Here is a 20278-nt window from a genome sequence, read left to right on the forward strand (position 1 = left end):
ACATCACGCCCTTGCATTCTTGTCATGGTAGTCATATTGTGACTGGCGCCTGCTCTCGACAATTTCTTTCATGGTGGGGTGTATAAGAGATAACCGGGTTTTGAGCGTCCTTTTCATTACCAGCTCTGCGGGTGGAACCCCCGTGAGCGAGTGTGGTCGGGATCTGTAGGCGTGATAATCAGCGTTGTAGGGAACCCCCTTGGATTCTGAGCATCCCCTGTTTGATTATCTGCACTGCTCGTTCTGCCTGGCCGTTTGAGGCCAGCTTGAACGGTGCCGTTCTGACATGGCTAATTCCATTGCCTGCCATGAAGTCCTGGAATTCAGTGCTTGTGAAGCACGGGCCATTGTCGCTGACCAAGATGTCCGGTAGACCGTGGGCGGCGAACATTGCCCGTAGACTTTCTACCGTGGCAGAGGATGTGCTTGAATTTAAAATGGCACACTCGATCCATTTGAAGTAGGCGTCAACTACAACCAAAAACATTTTTCCCATGAAAGGACCTGCGTAGTCCACATGGATGCGTGACCAAGGCTTGGTGGGGCATGGCCAGGGGCTAAGCGGGGCTTCCCTGGGCGCATTGCCCAGCTGGGCACACGTGTTGCACCTGCGAACACAAAGTTCCAGATCTGCGTCTATCCCTGGCCACCAAACGTGTGACCTGGCAATTGCCTTCATCGTGACAATGCCCGGGTGCTCATTGTGGAGTTCTCTGATGAACACCTCTCTGCCCATCTGAAGGCATGACTACGCGGTTTCCCCACAGTAGGCAATCGGCCTGAATCGAGAGTTTGTCCCTGCGCCTGTGAAATGGTTTAAATTCCTCAGGGCATGCCCTGTACGTGGCTGCCCAGTCCCCATTCAGGACACATTTCTTGACGAGAGACAAAAGCGGGTCTCTATTTGTTCAGACTTTCATCTGACGGGCTGTCACGGGTGAGCCTTCGCTTCCGAAAGCTTCAACAGCCATGACCATCTCAGCAGCATGCTCGGTAGCCCCCTCAGTGGTGGCTAGTGGGAGTCTGCTGAGTGCATCGGTGCAGTTTTCGGTGCCCGGTCTGTGCCGAATTGTGTAGTCATAGGCGGCTAACGTGAGTGCCCACCTTTGTATGCGGGCCGATGCATTTGCCTTTATGGCCTTGTTGTCAGCCAAAAGGGACGTTAGGAGTTTGTGATCTGTCTCCAGCTCAAATTTCCTGCCAAACACGTACTGGTGCATTTTCTTTACCGCATATACACATGTGAGCGCCTCCTTTTCTACCATCCCGTAGCCCCTTTCTGCCTGGGAGAGACTTCTGGAGGCATAAGCTACCGGCTGTAACTGACCCTTGGCATTGACATGCTGCAACACACACCCGACACCATAGGACAATGCGTCGCACGTTAACACAAGTTTCTTACATGGGTCATATAGCGTTAACAGATTATTGGAACATAACAAATTGCGTGCTCTATTAAAAGCCCTTTCCTGGCTGTCCCCCCAGACCCATTCATGACCTTTGCGTAGGAGCACGTGTAGCGGCTCTAACAGCGTGCTCAATTTGGGAAGAAAGTTACCAAAATAGTTCAGGAGCCCCAGGAATGAACGCAGCTCCGTCGTGTTACGGGGTCTGGGTGCTCTCTGGATCGCTTCCGTCTTGGACGCAGTAGGACTGATCCCGTCTGCTGCTACCCTCATCCCCAGGAATTCTACCTCTGGAGCTAGGAAGACGCATGTCGCCTTTTTCAGTCGCAGCCCTACCCGGTCCAGTCTGCGTAGCACCTCCTCCAGGTTGTGGAGGTGTTCTTCAGTGTCGTAACCCGTGATGAGGATGTCGTCCTGAAAAACCACCGTCCCGGGAATCGACTTGAGGAGACTTTCCATATTTCATTGGAAGATCGCGGCGGCCGAGCGAATCCCGAACTGACATCTGTTGTACTCAAACAACCCCTTGTGTGTCGTGATGGTGGTCAGCTTCTTCGACTCACTCGCCAGCTCCTGGGTCAGGTCAGGTCCAATTTTGAAAAAAGTTTGCCACCGGATAGCGTCGCAAATAGATCCTCCGTTCTCGGTAGCGGGTACTGGTCTTGGAGTGACATCCGATTGATGGTGGCCTTGTAATCGCCACATATCCTGACCGACCCATCCGCCTTGAGCACTGACACAATCGGGCTCGCCCAGTCACTGAATTCGACTGGCGAGATGATGCCTTCCCTCAGCAGGCGGTCCAATTCGCCTTCTATCTTTTCCCGCATCACGTATGGCACCGCTCTGGCCTTGTGGTGTACTGGCCTGGCGTTCGGGTTTATGTGAATCACTACCTTGGCCCCCATGAAAGTGCCAATGCTGGGTTGAAATAATGAGTCAAATTTATCAAGGATCTGTGAGCATGATACTCACTCCACGGAGGAAATTGCATTGACATCGCCCCATTTCCAGTTCATGACAACAAGCCCAACTCTTCCCCAGCAGTGCGGGACCATCTCCCGGGACAACCCAGAGTGGCAACCTGTTCTCCGAATCTTTGTGGGTCACGACTACCGTGGCGCTACCTAGCACCGGAATGATCTCCTTTGTGTATGTCTGTAGCTGTGCGTCAATCGGCGATAATTTTGGCCTCCTGGCCTTGGACGCCCACAACTTTTCGAACTGTTTGATATCCATCAGGGACTGGCTGGCCCCATTGATACTGGGATGCCAGTGAGGAGCACTTTCATCATTATCGGTGGTGTCCTGGTGTATGAACTGTATACGTGCTCCACATGAACTCGCTGAACTTCAGCTTCCAGCGATTTCCCCCAGCGTTCATTTCTGCAATTTCTGCAGATATTTTGCTCCTCTCTGCAAACTCCGGCTGAGTGTTTGCCTCCACGCCTCCAACATGAGCTGCTGTTTGAAACAAAAGGTCCCTGACTGCCCCTGTCCTTGAGTGCACCATTAACAGGTGTTGATGGCCCCATTACTGGCCACATTGTCCCTTGCAATGGCTTGAATCGCCGTTCAGCTTGCCATTGTCTCTGTCGATCTCCCCTTCTGGATTCGACTACATGTTGGGGCATGCCCGACTGCCCTTGTCTGCCTGGAGAACTGTGTGCTGCTTTAACAATGTTGAATCTCTGTCCCAACCATTCCTTAACACAGTACCTCTCGTCTGTTCTGCTCGTGGCCATGTTCGCGTGGTTTAAATCCCAGTTTCTGGTCGCCATTGATATATCCTTACTATACAGTATAAATGCACACGAGGCCCATGCTTGAGAGGTCAGTCCTTTATTCCATAGCACTCAAGTGATGGAAGTGGGTGGAGCTTGCCCTTTTATATCTGAAGGTCCAGGTTAGGAGTGTCTCCCATAAGTTCACCACCTAGTGGTCATTGTTCTCACAGTGTACAACTTAGGTCAGATTATATATGGGTTACAATGCTGGTTGAATACATGACAATAGATTTAAGGTAATTGGCAAAAGACACGAGGATTTTTTTTTAACGCAGCCAGTTGTGATCGGGAATGCACTGCCTGAAAAGGTGATGGAGGCAGATTCAACAGTAACTTTCAAAAGGGAATTGGATAAATATTTGAAGGGGAAAACAATTTACAGGGGGAAGGGCAGGGAAGTGGGACTAATTGGATAGCTCTTTCAGAGAGCAAGCAAAGGCACATGAGCACCATGGCCTCCTGCACTGTATCATTCTCTGATTCCATTCTGTGAGGGATGCTTCCGGGTAGCTGTTTGTGTTTGCGAGTCTGCGAGCGCACGCACATGTGCGGTGTTGCGTGCCCGCGAGCGTCGTGGCGCGCGCGTGCCCGCGACCGGGGGCGCGCGGGGGTTGCCGCGCAGGTCGCTGCTGGGCTCGCGGGCGATGGCAGCCGGATACATTGTTACTCCGGAGTTGTAATGAAGTTCCACTCGAACTTTTTATCACAGACAGCCCTTGTGAATCAGAGCCCGCAATCAAACCGGGAAAATGGCTGCAAATAAGGCGAAGAAAGTTACAAAAATGGCTACGAAAGCATGTCCGGAATGTGACCAACAGGTGGGATATATCAGACTATAAATATTTGTATATTTCACGTTCATTTCGCGATCCCGGCTGAGGAGCGAGCCTTTCTTTGTGCGGGTTGATAGGGTGCATTATTGAGGTTGTCTTTTGGAAGCATCATTCAGAGACACTGGGCTAATATTTTCAATTGGTGTGACCTCGCCACTGACACGAATTTTAATTTTTTTTGGAAAAATAAATTTCCACCTTGGATTTCTCTAGGACCTTTCAGCAAGCTTTAGGCGTGGGGAATATTGCATAATATCAGATTCCCCCCCCCCCCCCCCCCCTTGTCTTTGCTACGAAATGGTCACGTATTCTATTTGGAGATGTAAGACAATAAAAGGATGGCATTTGGGTTGTAAATGACTGAAATAGAGCCTTTGAGCAAATGTCTTTCATCTGAAAGTGATTAAAATGTTTCGGCGTCAGCCGAATACCACATTTGCAAAATTACATATTACTTCCACGTTGATAAATAGCCGTGCTCCAAGTCTCCTATTCGGCACAGTCGTAAATAAACTTTGAATGGGGAAATTAGACATTTTCAGACCTCTTTAGAACGCATAATTTAATCGTTGTTATCATGTGGCATATGCAATGCGGGCAGTTCTCGCAAACATGAATACTAGTAAAGTGATGACGAGTTGCCAAAGGCTTAATCACAACGGAGACATTCATGGGTTTACGCCTAGACTTTCAAAATACATATTTGCCTTTTGAGCTTTGAGTTCACGCTGCAAATCATGCAGCCATTTGTATTGAACATAAATTGCCTGTGGATTTCTACTTCTTAGCCCGATGTGCTTAATATAGTTTGATTATGGAGGCGGTTTACAGTAATTGTTTCAAGTAGGACGGACGGCAATGCTTAGAAATATTTGCATAATGTCAGTTCGTCTTCAGAAGGAAAATACAAAAGACTGCATTCTTGGCAAACTGCCTTGCCTAGTATATATTTTTTCTAACATTACGAATAATTTTTTTAATGAATCGGTGGTACGTAATCCTTTTAGTGTGAGTTGGATATTAAACATTTTCCAGAATTTACAATCATTTCGAGTGGTTTATCGGTTTGCGGTGGATGCGATTAAAAATATTTTTTCAATATAGAAAAACGTCTACACATGTGAACGTAATCGTATCCCTTGTGATTAAAATGTTTACTGAGCTGGACTGCAGAAAAACGTCATCTAATTTCAACTGTTTAATTTTTCAGATTCCTGTTGCCTGTAAATCATGCCCTTGTGGATTCATTTTTATAAGTAGAAGATTACTGAATGCTAAGCAGTCTGAGAAATCACCGCCACCTAATTTAGGTAAATGATAAGAAAACCTGACAGCCTGCCGAGCAGAATAACTGTATGTGGTGGGGAGCAGAGAAATGAGTAAGCAATACAAATGTATCATCCATCGTTAGATTACAAATTGGTATCTGTTTGTTTTAGTTGTTCTGTTATATTGGCTGTAGAAACACAACTGGACAGAAACCTTTAGCAAAGGTTTTATGAAAGCACAATGTGTCGTTCTGCCAGTAAGGTGCAGCTGTCCTTCTTTAAGACCCCTGAGTCTAATTGTTGAGTAACTAGACATTTAGTTTAATTATTGTTTGATTAGGGAACTTGGCAAATTGGACCACGTTTGTCAGTTTCCAACTATGAGTTAGAAGTGCCCAGCATTTTATGATTGTTTTGCATCTCTAGCTATTATATTACTAGTGGATCTCCTGTAGTGTTGCTCATGCATGATTCTCTGTCTCATAACGGTGGGAGTAATATAGCATGTAATGAAGAATGTATTGGCCCTGAATTTGCGGTCGGCGGCATAGCTAAGGGGTAAACCGTCAAACACCGACATACCTGCTGCAAACCCCCTTCGAGAAGTTACTTTGAAACGTTGCAGAGTTGCCGCAGCGTAGTGGCCCACGGATCCCATCGTTGTGTGTAAGCGGACCTGGGATCACGTGGGACGGTGCTCCTTTCACTTCCTGACTCTTAGCCAATCAAGAAACAGAAACCTCCGATGGGACAGCATTAAGCATTGCAGAAAGTCCATCAAATTGCCCCCACTGTCCCTAATTGATTGTTGAAGAACCTTTCCTTAGTTTGTGGGTATGCATGATTTTCGTCATTATATTAAATATTCATATTTTCACTTAATGTGCATTGTGAATTAGTAAATGCAAATTATATACATTTTGTTAATTGCTGACTATTTTAAAAAAAAACAACACATTTTAAGTAAAAAGGTTTGGTAAGACAAACATGTCAGAAGTTTTACCTAACACGGTAAATTGAAGTTATTTTGATTTGTATAGTTTAACCTAAATACATAGATATTCAGGTTATTATTAATACTGATCAGGAGCAAGCTTGAGTGGAGCATAAACGTTGGTGTGGACTGGTTGGGTCGAATGGCCTATGTCAGTGTTGTATATTCTATGTAATCCTACTTTAGCACACTTTAGCAGATAGTTAAATATTTCTGGCCTCTGGATAAGAACATAAAACTCAATTCTGATGCTTTTTGTGGGCTGTAGCATAACATTTTTTCACCCCCCCTTACGCCGCGCACAGGCTCCTGCGCCTGTTTGCACCAGCCGTAAAAATTATCGGGATAATTAATGGGCAATTAGCCCAACTTTTCGCCAGCACATCATTTGAATGCCGACTTGAAAACCGCAGCGGACCATCTGCCTAATTGGAATTTGACAGATCGCAAGTTCGGGATTTACCACGTGCATGTGGAAATCCTGAATTTGTGGTCAATTTCAAAGGCGATATGACGGCATACTCTTAAGAGTACACTGGTATACTCTGAGAGCACACCATCATACTGACCATGAATTCAGGGCAATTATCCTACTGAGGGAAACTGTGTATCTTTAAGGCAACTAAGTCCAATTGTTAAGTAAGCACAAACTTGGTCACTCACTGTTCAGTTGTTGCCTCGTCTACATTCGCCCCTTGGTGACATCATTCACACACAATGGGTCAGCTTCCATATATACACTGATGACGCCTAGATTTACCACCTCACAACCTCTCTCAACTGCTTCACTGCCTCTGTTGTCAGACTACTTGTCTGGAGCAGGGCGGCGGATTGGAGATGGTAAGGGGGGCCGGGGAGACCACGCCAAGCCGGGTGTGTAGGCCCGGGGCAGTGACACCCAAATGCTGCAACATCAGCAGCTGCTCCCAGGCCCAGCCCTGCCACATCTGCGGTGGGAGTTTCGCATTGTGTCAGCCTGTGGCTCGGTGGGCAGCTCCTTCCCTTGCCTCTCCACATAAGAAATAGGAGCAGGAGCAGGAGTAGGCCATTCGGCCTCTTCGAGCCTGCTCCGCCACTTAATAAGATCATAAAAAGAAAAACTTACATTTATATAGTGCCTTTCATGACCAACGGACGTCTGAAAGCACTTTACAGCCAATGAAGTATTTTTGGAGTGTAGTCACTGTTGTAATGTGGGAAACGCAGCAGCCAACTTGCGCACAGCAAGCTCCCACAAACAGCAATGTGATAATGACCAGATAATCTGTTTTTTTTGTTATGTTGATTGAAGGATAAATATCAGGGCGACGGAGCAGATAAATAAAGGACGGGGCGAAGGAGCGACGAGAGATTGTAGAGGGATGTGATCGGGGCCCAGGAGAGGTGAGAGTTCGGGGCCCAGAAGAGGAGAGGGCCCAGGGGTAGCATGGGCCAACCCACACCGTGATATGTGTGTGCACTAGGTCCGCGCAGCAGAATAGGTCTCCAGTCATCTTGGGTAACCCTTGCCACTGAACCGAGACCTAGCTCTGTCAAGCCCGTGTGGTGGCTGCTGTGCAACGGCCACCACACGTTAAAAAAATCCACGCAGAGGCATCTTCCACCCTTCAAGATTTAGTTCGGGATCTTGAATATTAGGTCCTTCGTTGAAACACCTGTGAACTTTTTGGCGTGGAAGCAAGTCATCCTCGGCTCGAGGGACTGCCTATGATGACTTGTCCAACATTCAGTCCTGGATCAGACACAATTAACTCCAGTCAAACATTGGAATGATCAAATCCATCATCTTTGGCTTCCACCACAATCTCCAAACCCTTGCCACGTTTTCCTTCTCTCTCTTCAGCCACTATCTCAGGTTGAGCCATGCTATTTGACTGCGAGTTGAGTTTACGACCACATATTCTCTCTGTCACAAAGACCACCTACTTCTGACCTACACCCTGCCTCAGTGCATCTGCTGTTGAAACCCTCATCCATGCCTTTATCATCTCCAGACTCAGCTATTCCAATCTTCCAATGAGCCTCCCAGGATCCACCTTCCATAAACTTCAGCAGATCCAAAACCCTTCTGCCCATATTGTATTCTGCACATAGTCTTGCTCACCCATCAATCATGCGCTCACTGATCTGATTGGCTCCTGGATCCCAAACACCAGCAATTTAAAATTCTCATCCTGATGTATGTCCTTTAAGAGCCTCCTTCAAACCTACCTATTTGAGCAAGTTTGTAGTCACCCCTCCTAATAGCTCCTTTGGCTCGGTGTCCATTTTTGTCTGATTACACTTCTGTGAAGCACCATGGGACATTGTTTACATTAAAGATGCTTTTTAATGCAAGTTATTTTGTCAGGGAATGTTTACAAGTTGTAAAGTGCTAGTCAGTTTCAGTTTCAGGTCAGTGCATTCAGCGCTAAGTAGCAAGCTACTTATTTTTTTACCCCTTTAAGATTACTTTGTACCTGTAACAAAAGTATGTTTGCAGTATGATGTATGTTGTGTGCACACTGACTTTTTAAAAATCTAGTATTGCTTGTGGTAAATTGGATGATGACCTGTATAAAAATTATGCCATGTAATGCGGTATGTATTATTCTTGTGCTGAGATGGAGCAATGCTCTAAGTGGCCTGTCCATTTAAGGTCAGAAATTGTAATTGTTTTAAGTCTAGCTCACTCAAGAGTTTCGTTGTCTGATCATGGAACTTTGCAAACTGAGAAGTGGTATTAAGTTTCAGTTCCAGGTTAGATGTGCACATCATTAAGTAACTAGTTTTTTTTCCCTTTTTAAAAAAAAAAATATTGTTTTGCATCTCCACAATAAAGTGCATCTTGCAGTGATGAGCTGTTTTCTCTTCAGCTGTGGCTCAGTGGGTAGCACACTCGCCTCTGAGTCAGAAGGTTGTGGGTTCACGTCCCACTCCAGAGACTTGAGCACAAAAAACTCTAGGCTGACACTCGTGCTGTGCTGAGGGAGTGCTGTCGTAGGTGCCGTCTTTCGGCTGAGACATTAAACCGAGGTCCCGTCTGCTCTCTCAAGTGGACATAAAAGATCCCATGGCACTATTTCGAAGAAGAGCAGGAGAGTTATCCCCGGTGTAGTGGCCAATATTTATCCCTCAATCAACATAACAAATAAACCCCAGATTATCTGGTCATTATCACATTGCTGTTTGTGGGAACTTGCTTGTGTGCAAATTGGCTGCCACGTTTCCTACATTACAACAGTGACTGCACTTCAAAAAGTACTTCATTGGAGGTGAAACGCTTTGAGACGGCCAGTGATTGTGAAAAGCACTATATAAATGCAAGACTTTCTTCCTCATTGCTCAGTCGCATACTGGTTCTCTTTATCTTCTGCGCTCCTTCTCTCTGGTCATGAATGGAAAGTAAGGCAGGTGTCGCACAGGACTGATCAGCTACACAGCGGAATGCAAACATTCTAATTTGCTTTGTTCGGGTGGCAGTAGAGACTCATTTCCAGTTCTACAGCTGTCTGGTGCCTGGTGCACTACAGTGCCAGGTGTAAATGTAAATGGGGGAGGATGATAATGAAAGGCTGGTACAGAACTGCTCTCCTTAAATCAGTGTAGCAAGGCTTACAAAAAACATTGAGATGCTTCATTAAAGTCTGAAAATACATAGAATTACATGGACATTAGAACACGGAAACAGGCCGTTTGGCCCAATCAGCCCCTGTTGTTGTTTATCTGTCACACAAACGGTAATTCTAATCCTATGTGCCCACTCTGTTCCCATATCCGTTTTATTCTACTTTCCTTCAACCAACTATGTACCCTATTCTTAAATGTTGGCACAGTTTCTGCTTCAATGAGTAAGTCTGGCAGTGCATTCCACAGTTTCACAACCCTGTAAAAGAAAAAGTTTCTCCTGCTCTTTGTCCTAATTTTCTCACCTTTAATCTTGTATCAATGTGCCCCTGTTCTAGACCCCCTCAATCACTGGAAACAGCTTGCTTCTATCTACTCTGTCCCATCCCTTCATAACTTAAACACCTCTATCAAATCACTCCTTAATCTCCTTTGTTCTAACAAAAACAGCTTTAATTTTTCAAATCCTTCTTTGTATTTGCACTTCCTCATACCAGGCTTTATCCTAGTGAACCTGTGCTGTCTCCTCTCTCGTACCTCAACATCCTTCCTGTTTGTGTAGTGCCTTGAACTGCACACATGCACATTTTATCGAGTGATAGACCACAACCTTGCCATGGTGGGATTTGAATTGATGGTCCCTGGGTTGCTATTTCAGTAGCGTAGCCACTATACTGCCATACCTCAATGCTAGGAAGTGGAAGAGGGTGAAGTGAATTCAATTATTCACCAGCTTTTCCTCTCTCCATCCTTTGTTTCTTCTTTGGAAGTGCCCCTGTTTCACCACCATGTTTCCGATGGTCTTGCTACCGATTTATATATTTATATATATTCACCATTACAGCTCGACTTTTATATTTTATGGTCAGGCCAGTCTGCAGATGACAAAGGCATGAATGAAGATTTCAGCAGAAGGGCTGAGGTTGCCATAAACTGTGTAGCTGATGCATGTTTGATCAGAAAGGCACAGAGGATGATCTAAGAGCTGATCATTTTCTAAATTTCGTTACTTGGATCAGAAGGATGTAAATTTAACGTGATTTTCTTTGGTAGCCTCTGATGATGCCCTTGTTTTAGTGCGATGCATCCAGAAATTCCATCTTTATTGAAAGTCATCAGGTGACCTTTGACAAATAACCTGGATAGTGGTATGATATTACAGAACAAGGTGTTTACCAAGTGATGAGTGGTCTCCATTGGGTAATGTCAAGAACATTATACCTACTTGGCCAATTGCTTCATACCTGTTCAACACAATAGTCATTACTATCTATTAATTGTTCCAAGATTACGATTTATGCCAGAAAGACCCACATTGATCTCGATGAGATTAGTTACTAATGATGAACTGGGAGGATAGACGTATAGCCCTGCCTCTGGTTTGAACATTGTTGGTTGTGTGCTGGTATCTGGGCCCTCAACCAGACAATCGTATTGATCGATATGGTCTTGGCTGCTGCTTTTCTTTTGAGCCCCATTCTTCATTATTACTGCCATCCTCTCTCAAATCCTTTCAATTGGAGATAAAAAATATGCCTATTTGCCTATTCCTCACTGACAGCAAGGAAACATTTTATTATCGCTTGGTATTGCGGATTAGTTGCATTATGTGCAACAAGATATGACACATGCATCCTTAAGTGTCTTTGGCCAATTGCAAATTGTTATGTGCTTTTACTGTATTGGTTTGATTCATTCTATTTGTGAATGCACAGCAGATACTTTTGTGTATCTGTATTTAGAAGATATGTTAATTGAATAGTGTCAGCTGTGGCTCAGTGGGTAGCACACTCGCCTCTGAGTCAGAAGGTTGTGGGTTCAAGGGACTTGAGCACATAAATATAAGCTGACACTGCATTGTTGAGGGAGTGCTGCACTGTCGGAGGTGCTGTCTTTCGGATGAGACGTTAAACAGAACACTAAAGGGCAAAAATCGTTAGTGGGAGTTGTGTACAGACCTCCAAACAGTAGTAGTGATGTTGGGGAGGGCATCAAACAGGAAATTAGGAGTGCATGCAATAAAGGTGCAGCAGTTATAATGGGTGACTTTAATATGCACATAGATTGGGCTAGCCAAACTGGAAGCAATACGGTGGAGGAGGATTTCCTGGAGTGCATAAGGGATGGTTTTCTAGACCAATATGTCGAGGAACCAACTAGGGGGGAGGCCATCTTAGACTGGGTGTTGTGTAATGAGAGAGGATTAATTAGCAATCTCATTGTGCGAGGCCCCTTGGGGAAGAGTGACCATAATATGGTGGAATTCTGCATTAGGATGGAGAATGAAACAGTTAATTCAGAGACCATGGTCCAGAACTTAAAGAAGGGTAACTTTGAAGGTATGAGGCATGAATTGGCTAAGATAGATTGGCTAATGATACTTAAGGGGTTGACTGTGGATGGGCAATGGCAGACATTTAGAGACCGCATGGATGAATTACAACAATTGTACATTCCTGTCTGGCGTAAAAATAAAAAAGGGAAGGTGGCTCAACCGTGGCTATCTAGGGAAATCAGGGATAGTATTAAAGCCAAGGAAATGGCATACAAATTGGCCAGAAATAGCAGCGAACCTGGGGACTGGGAGAAATTTAGAACTCAGCAGAGGAGGACAAAGGGTTTGATTAGGGCAGGGAAAATGGAGTACGAGAAGAAGCTTGCAGGGAACATTAAGGCGGATTGCAAAAGTTTCTATAGGTATGTAAAGAGAAAAAGGTTAGTAAAGACAAACGTAGGTCCCCTGCAGTCAGAATCAGGGGAAGTCATAACGGGGAACAAAGAAATGGCAGACCAATTGAACAAGTACTTTGGTTCAGTATTCACTAAGGAGGACACAAACAACCTTCCGGATATAAAAGTGGTCAGAGGGTCTATTAAGGAGGAGGAACTGAGGGAAATCTTTATTAGTCGGGAAATTGTGTTGGGGAAATTGATGGGATTGAAGGCCGATAAATCCCCAGGGCCTGATGGACTGCATCCCAGAGTACTTAAGGAGGTGGCCTTGGAAATAGCGGATGCATTGACAGTCATTTTCCAACATTCCATTGACTCTGGATCAGTTCCGATCGAGTGGAGGGTAGCCAATGTAACCCCACTTTTTAAAAAAGGAGGGAGAGAGAAAGCAGGGAATTATAGACCGGTCAGCCTGACCTCAGTAGTGGGTAAAATGATGGAATCAATTATTAAGGATGTCATAGCAGCGCATTTGGAAAATGGTGACATGATAGGTCCAAGTCAGCATGGATTTGTGAAAGGGAGATCATGCTTGACAAATCTTCTGGAATTTTTTGAGGATGTTTCCAATAAAGTGGACAAAGGAGTACCAGTTGATGTGGTATATTTGGACTTTCAGAAGGCTTTCGACAAGGTCCCACACAGGAGATTAATGTGCAAAGTTAAAGCACATGGGATTGGGGGTAGTGTGCTGACGTGGATTGAGAACTGGTTGTCAGATAGGAAGCAAAGAGTAGGAGTAAATGGGTACTTTTCGGAATGGCAGGCAGTGACTAGTGGGGTACCGCAGGGTTCTGTGCTGGGGCCCCAGCTGTTTACATTGTACATTAATGATTTAGACGAGGGGATTAAATGTAGTATCTCCAAATTTGCGGATGACACTAAGTTGGGTGGCAGTGTGAGCTGCGAGGAGGATGCTATGAGGCTACAGAGTGACTTGGATAGGTTAGGTGAGTGGGCAAATGCGTGGCAGATGAAGTATAATGTGGATAAATGTGAGGTTATCCATTTTGGTGGTAAAAACAGAGAGACAGACTATTATCTGAATGGTGACAGATTAGGAAAAGGGAAGGTGCAACGAGACCTGGGTGTCATGGTACATCAGTCATTGAAGGTTGGCATGCAGGTACAGCAGGCGGTTAAGAAAGCAAATGGCATGTTGGCCTTCATAGCGAGGGGATTTGAGTACAGGGGCAGGGAGGTGTTGCTACAGTTGTACAGGGCCTTGGTGAGGCCACACCTGGAGTATTGTGTACAGTTTTGGTCTCCTAACTTGAGGAAGGACATACTTGCTATTGAGGGAGTGCAGCGAAGATTCACCAGACTGATTCCCGGGATGGTGGGACTGACCTATCAAGAAAGACTGGATCAACTGGGCTTGTATTCACTGGAGTTCAGAAGAGTGAGAGGGGACCTCATAGAAACGTTTAAAATTCTGATGGGTTTGGACAGGTTGGATGCAGGAAGAATGTTCCCAATGTTGGGGAAGTCCAGAACCAGGGGTCACAGTCTAAGGATAAGGGGTAAGCCATTTAGGACCGAGATAAGGAGAAACTTCTTCACCCAGAGAGTGGTGAACCTGTGGAATTCTCTACCACAGGAAGTAGTTGAGGCCAATTCACTAAATATATTCAAAAGGGAGTTAGATGAAGTCCTTACTACTCGGGGGATCAAGGGGTATGGCGTGAAAGCAGGAAGTGGGTACTGAAGTTTCATGTTCAGCCATGAACTCATTGAATGGCGGTGCAGGCTAGAAGGGCTGAATGGCTTGCTCCTGCACCTATTTTCTATGTTTCTATGTTTCTAAACCGAGGCCCCATCTGCTCTCTCTCAGGTGGATGTAAAAGATCTCATGGCACTATGTCAAAGAAGAGCAAGGGAGTTATCCCCGGTGTCCTGGCCAATATTTAACCCTCAATCAACATAACAAAAACAGATTATCTGGTCATTATCACATTGCTGTTTGTGGGAGCTTGCTGTGCGCAGATTGTCTTCCGTGTTTCCCACATTACAACAGTGACAACACTGCAAAAGTACTTCATTGGCTGTAAAGCGATTTAAGACGACTTTCTTTTTTCTTTTTATAATCTGGATGACATTACATTCTATAGTAACCTGTCCTTTGCATTGTTCACCGTTATTTGTAGCATGGAGTATTGCTGCCTTCAGATGTTCCTTAGAGAACTATATACAATGACACGTGTAGTTCTTTTTTAATGGTGTTTACTTGGGTGAGCTAAATCACGTTGAATGCTAAATATAACTTGTTTGCCATGTAGAAACCTAAGACACTACTCAACTCTCCTGGGCAGTTGTGCTTCACCAGGAACTCTTGTTAGGATTTCTTTGTGGTTCCTCTAAACTCCTTATGGTGGCAAATTAGCCCTTTTTGGATATCATGCAGGACTGTTCAGTTGCATGCTTGGGTAAACCTTGTTATTGCTGAGTTTGATTTGAGCACAGATATGCTTCTGGGAAGTTAACATAATTTTAGTGCAGAAGGTGAGCTCCCAAGGTGTAGCACATGAGTCATGACTAAGTGTTGTCTTCAAATGAAGTGAAGTTAGAGGACAGGTGTAACTGGACCAGGATGTGCAGACATTATTCAGTCACGTTATTTCCATTATAAATTTCTGTGTCTAATGGAAAATGCCTAGGTAGCTTCTCGTGTTGTAGTTATAACCTCCTGCCAGTGTTAGTGCTGCAATACCTCCATTAATGGAAGGTGGTAGTTACAATGTGACAAGTTTATAAAGGCAGTTTCCATTATAGATGTAAACAAAGGCATTTATAATGGAAAAGATGACAAGAAATGTGCATAGATGTCATTTTTAATATATACAGATTAATATATATGGTATTTTTAAATTACTGTCGTGAAACCACTTTGCTAAATATATATCATCCAAAAGGGCAGGGCAGTATTAATCAATCATTTAAAATTTGACTTATTTGGGAATGGTCCAAAAATCTGCAGGGTTCAAATAATCATATCTTTAGTCTTCTTAAATCTCCTTCCTTCCTTTTATAGTCTTGTTTTAACAAGATTATGGTGAGTGAGATTCTAATCTAGATTTTGAAATTTAAACCCAGATTATGAAACCCTAAAGGGAGTTTGAAGCAGCTAGCTTCAAATATTTATTGCCACAACCATGGTATGGGCAGAGGGATCCAGATTGATGATAATTGGGCAGCTCTAGAAAGGACTTGGAGCTAATATCTGTGACTGAATGTCACCTTGTGTGCCCCGTTTTAATGGAACGTAAACATTAGTCTATTTGCTACACAATGGGTCTGACAGGATTTAACAAACCTTTATTTTGTGAAAGACAACAAGGCAGCAGCTAAAAGAAGGAGAACAGAAAGGGCACGGCGAGAGAAAGCAAATTCTCCTCTGACCAAAGACTTGGAAAACAGGAAACGTTCCAGATCGGATAGCCATTCTGAGCAGATTCGGCGGCGACGAGGACGACCTAAGACCACCCCGAGCAAAAAACACGATGACGAGAAAGGTGAAAATACTTGTGTGATTCTGGGCTGGGTGAGGGGGCGGGAGAGGGGTATTAAGCTTTGCAGACCAGGTTCAATCCTTTGTTGTTGGGTACATCAGCTGAGCCATGGTGGACATGCTACAATTGGCCTCGGCTAGAGAAGGATTAAAAGCTAACTGGGTTCTGCCAGACTCTCGTGTGAAGAATCAGTAGGTACCAGAGGACTGGTGCTGTTCTTGGAATCATAACCCAACCCAGCATCTTGTGGAGCAGGAGGAATGGGGGTCGTTACAACTACAGTATTTCCCCCTTTATGAATGGTATTTTTCAAACCAATTTGCTCTTGTTTAGCCCTCCTCCTTTCGGAAGCGGTTGACTCATGCTGGGATATGGGTTCATGTGAAATAATTGCATCCCAGTGCCTTTCTCATTCACGAATGAACCTAGAGAGTGAGTGTCAGCAAGTAAAGTGAATGGTGAGGATGAGAGTCATCAGAGGCGAGCTGATCTGTCTACAGACATCCACAAAGATGCATTTTCTGGCAGGAGTCACTGGATAGAATCAGAGTGGCTGATTTTTGACTCTAGCAGGGGTTTTGAGGCTCACTAGCACATCTTTTGTTACCCAGGCAATGATCGGCTAACTAGAAATTAAATCTGAGACTTTTGGTCTGTAAGTTCTGTATTTGCTAATTGAGGGGGTTCACCTTTACCCTTTTAATAATTAATAATGTGCAGTGGTGAGAACTGGATGTAAAAGCTTACAAATTTTGGAAGATTGGCAAAACACAATTTTGTTGTTTATTAGAATTTGCTGCTACTAATCCAAGGCTGCCTGGTGTGTTGTTTTTGCCAAAATAAGTATTGAATTGCACTCCTATCAGTGAGAACTGTCGAAAGTGTTCTGGCAGTTTGATTTGTGTGGAAGTCATTGTATTAACAATTAACTTTTTCACTGCCTTTGCTGAATATACCAGTTTCCTGTGAAAATGAAAGTATGTACTTTATTTCAATTTTAACTTTTTAAAAAAAAAAGTCTTTTTCACTTCCAACAAAAATGAAGAATAATTGATTTTGAGAAATTTGAAAACATTTTTAATGTCCTACATCTGGTATTTATAGAAACAAATGAAACTAATTACATTTGGATTCCTTTCTCTAATAAGTGGGTTTGTAAAAATCCAATCTTTGTGAAATGATCCAGGACGACTCTGCAGCCATTCACCTTTCTCCGCTCTATCTCTGTGGAGAATTGGTCTCTGCATGGTGACGGCCACTGATCCGTTTTGAGAAACAGACTTGCAGTAAAAGATATACATTTCTCATTGCCATAAAACAATTTGAATACGTACCTCTGGGCCAAGCAGTGTCTGACAGAACATCCATAGGATGTTGTTGAGAAGCCATGTAAAAATAATGGCTCTTTGGGCATTCTCTCAACAGGTGATGAAGAATAGCCGCATGCCGTCAATACCTCCAGCACCCTGTTGTTGACTTCACCCAATTTATTTTTTTCAATCAATTGAACTAGCATAAATACTATCTCCAAAGGCACCTGCATATATATAGGTAAATGCTTTTAATAAGCTTACTCCCTATTCTGTCTGAACCTTTCATGACGCACTCGGACTTATTTGCACAAATTTAACAATGAGCCACCTCCTTTTGGCCATACAGACTGGCCCAAAATATATCAAGCTGAAATCTTAAGTAAAGCAGTGAAGAGGTTAACAAATAAACAGTGAAGAGGTTAACAAAGAAAAATAGTATTTATTCGTAAAATGGCTTTGCATGTTTTCAGTTCAAAATTGATTGGTGTTTATATGAAATTCTAAGGAGGTTCAGGATTTCAGCTGGGCAGTGACATTTACAAAGATGCAAATAGAATAGAAAACATCTAGCTCCTATGTTGCCAAACGTTAGTCATTCTTTAACGCAAACTCTTGGATACGTTGAGGTAGCTTTGTAGCTAAAGTGTGAAAAAAACATCATAGTCAAACAAACCCAGAAATCCACTGGTGATAATAAATGTGTAAACCCTGGAATTGTGTAATACTGCATAAAGTATTGTTTTTCCTTGAGTGGTGCCAAGAGAATGTATAATCCTGACCACATACTAGTCCTGGTTGCTTTTTGCTTTTTTATTTCCTTTTATTAAAACTGGAGAACCTTTTTTCAGCTACAGATGGAAAAGAAAGAGAGCAGTTATTTAGAAAGTTCCCACACTGATTGAATTCACAATTGGCTGCCTTTTCTCCGCACAGTAGTTGATGGAAGTGTTTTGTGCTCTGACAGTCTGGTTATTAATTTGGAAGGTGGGGTTAGATGATGAAGTTGATGTGTAAGATTTAGATTGTTGGAGAAACTGCATTTCTTTGGACTTGATCATTATTTACTGTACTTACTTTTTGTTTTATAGAAAGGCAAGAAAAGGAAGTTGATGTATATGCCAGTCTTTCAGATGAAAGGGCCTTTGTATTTTCAGTGGCACTGGCAGAAATAAACAGAAAAATTATCAATCAAAAATTAATTCTTTGACAAAGCACGCTACAATGAGATGCAACCACAACTCAGGACTCAACTCTTGCACAGTTTGTTTCACCAATATGGACCTCGTACTGTGACATTTTCCAGCATTATTGTGGAAGCCTGAATCTTGCAGTCAGACTCCTTTACCCTGTGGAATTGTCAGGTGACTGTTTCTAACAGCAAAACTCTTTGAGGCCATGGATGTGGACAAGCAGTGGCTTGAATTTGTACACCAAAGTGGAAGAATACAATTCTTTCTTTAAATTCCAATCTCAGATATTTTGTTTGTACAGAAATAATTATGCTATGTTGAACAAAGAGAAGTAATGTAGGTCGATCAATTGAAAGAAGAAACAGGAAAAAGTGTGTGAAACACTTACTTCCCCAATCAACTTCAGCACAAGAACACGTTAAGCCAGGGAAGGAAGGGAATGAAAGCTTTCCCTCTGGTGTATTTGGAAGGACCTAGAAACGGTTAATTCCTGATCCAGATGCACATTTCGTTCTGTATTTTACCTTATTTATGACATTGAGTGCATACAGGTATTCTCTATTCTGGTCTGTGTAATTAGTCTAAACACTGCAAATAATGATCATAAAATACTACAATAAAAAGTGTTAAGTTTCATACACCTAATTTGTTCCATTTCCAATTTTCAGTGTAAATGGTATATTTTGAATTATTATTTTTAACTAATATAATTTGACATCTGTTTAACATAAATTAATTAAGTCCAGAAATGTTTTACATGTGATCTGAATTTTGAGATATTTTCATATAATTAACTTTTTAACTTTCTTATGTAATAAATAGATTCATTTATGTACAATATAAGTGTGTGGGATAAATAGACTATTGGCATGAGCACTGAAATAGGAAGCTTCACTTGTGAGCCGTATGTTCAGCCTCCCTCAAGGAGATGTTTACTTTTGAGTCTTAGCCTATCATTTTTATCATAGGCATGAGAGTATTGCTGGTGAGATAAATAGATACGCGGTGGGACTGTGATGGGTATAATATTTGTTGCAATAGGACCCACCCAAATGAGATGGTATCACAAATCTGTTATTTTTGCTTCATAAATTGTATAAATGTTGTGTGTGTTTTATGTGTGTATATATATAGTTGAGAGTATATTGATATATTTCTGTTTTAGCTGGAATCTACAAAGAGAAATTACTGTAAAATTTGATCAAGTTGCATTTCAAAGCTGATTTTTGTGACCTACAAACCTATAATTTAAGGGGAGGAGAGCAATTAGATCTTCGTGCTTGAGGAGATTTGAGAATCAGGTGGCGCAGATTTGATCTTGTAGTTGTTTCTGGAGTGATTTTGTGCTGTGTCTTGTTGACTTTTAACAACTCCAGATGAGAACATAAAGCATGGAATAAGATACGGTTATTTGGCCCGAAGAGTCCAGTCCTTCCAGAGATGACTTTCACCCCATCATAGACTCCGTTGCACCTATATATTACCAGTCTTGGCTCAGTGATAGGACTTTTGCCTCTGAGTCAGAGACCCTGATTTTCATCTGGATTAGGATTCAGGAATGCAGGAAACGGGATGAGTGACAACTGCTCCTCCCCTCCCCCACCCCAGCAGCGTGAGACCTGAGCAATTTGAATCTGAA

At 43.2% G+C, this 20278-nt stretch overlaps 1 protein-coding gene across 1 annotated transcript; it reads left to right on the forward strand.

The window, feature by feature from the left end:
• Positions 1 to 3792: 3792 nt before the first annotated feature.
• On the forward strand, positions 3793 to 19391 carry c13h16orf87 (chromosome 13 C16orf87 homolog). Its single transcript, XM_070896945.1, has 4 exons — positions 3793 to 4011; positions 5237 to 5336; positions 15957 to 16139; positions 18538 to 19391. Exons 1-4 carry the CDS (start codon positions 3943 to 3945, stop codon positions 18654 to 18656), a joined length of 471 nt encoding a protein of 156 aa, XP_070753046.1. The 5' UTR covers positions 3793 to 3942; the 3' UTR covers positions 18657 to 19391.
• The last annotated feature ends 887 nt before the right edge of the window (positions 19392 to 20278 follow it).

The sequence above is a fragment of the Pristiophorus japonicus genome, chromosome 13 (genome assembly GCF_044704955.1).
Source record: "Pristiophorus japonicus isolate sPriJap1 chromosome 13, sPriJap1.hap1, whole genome shotgun sequence".
Classification (NCBI taxonomy): domain Eukaryota; kingdom Metazoa; phylum Chordata; class Chondrichthyes; family Pristiophoridae; genus Pristiophorus; species Pristiophorus japonicus.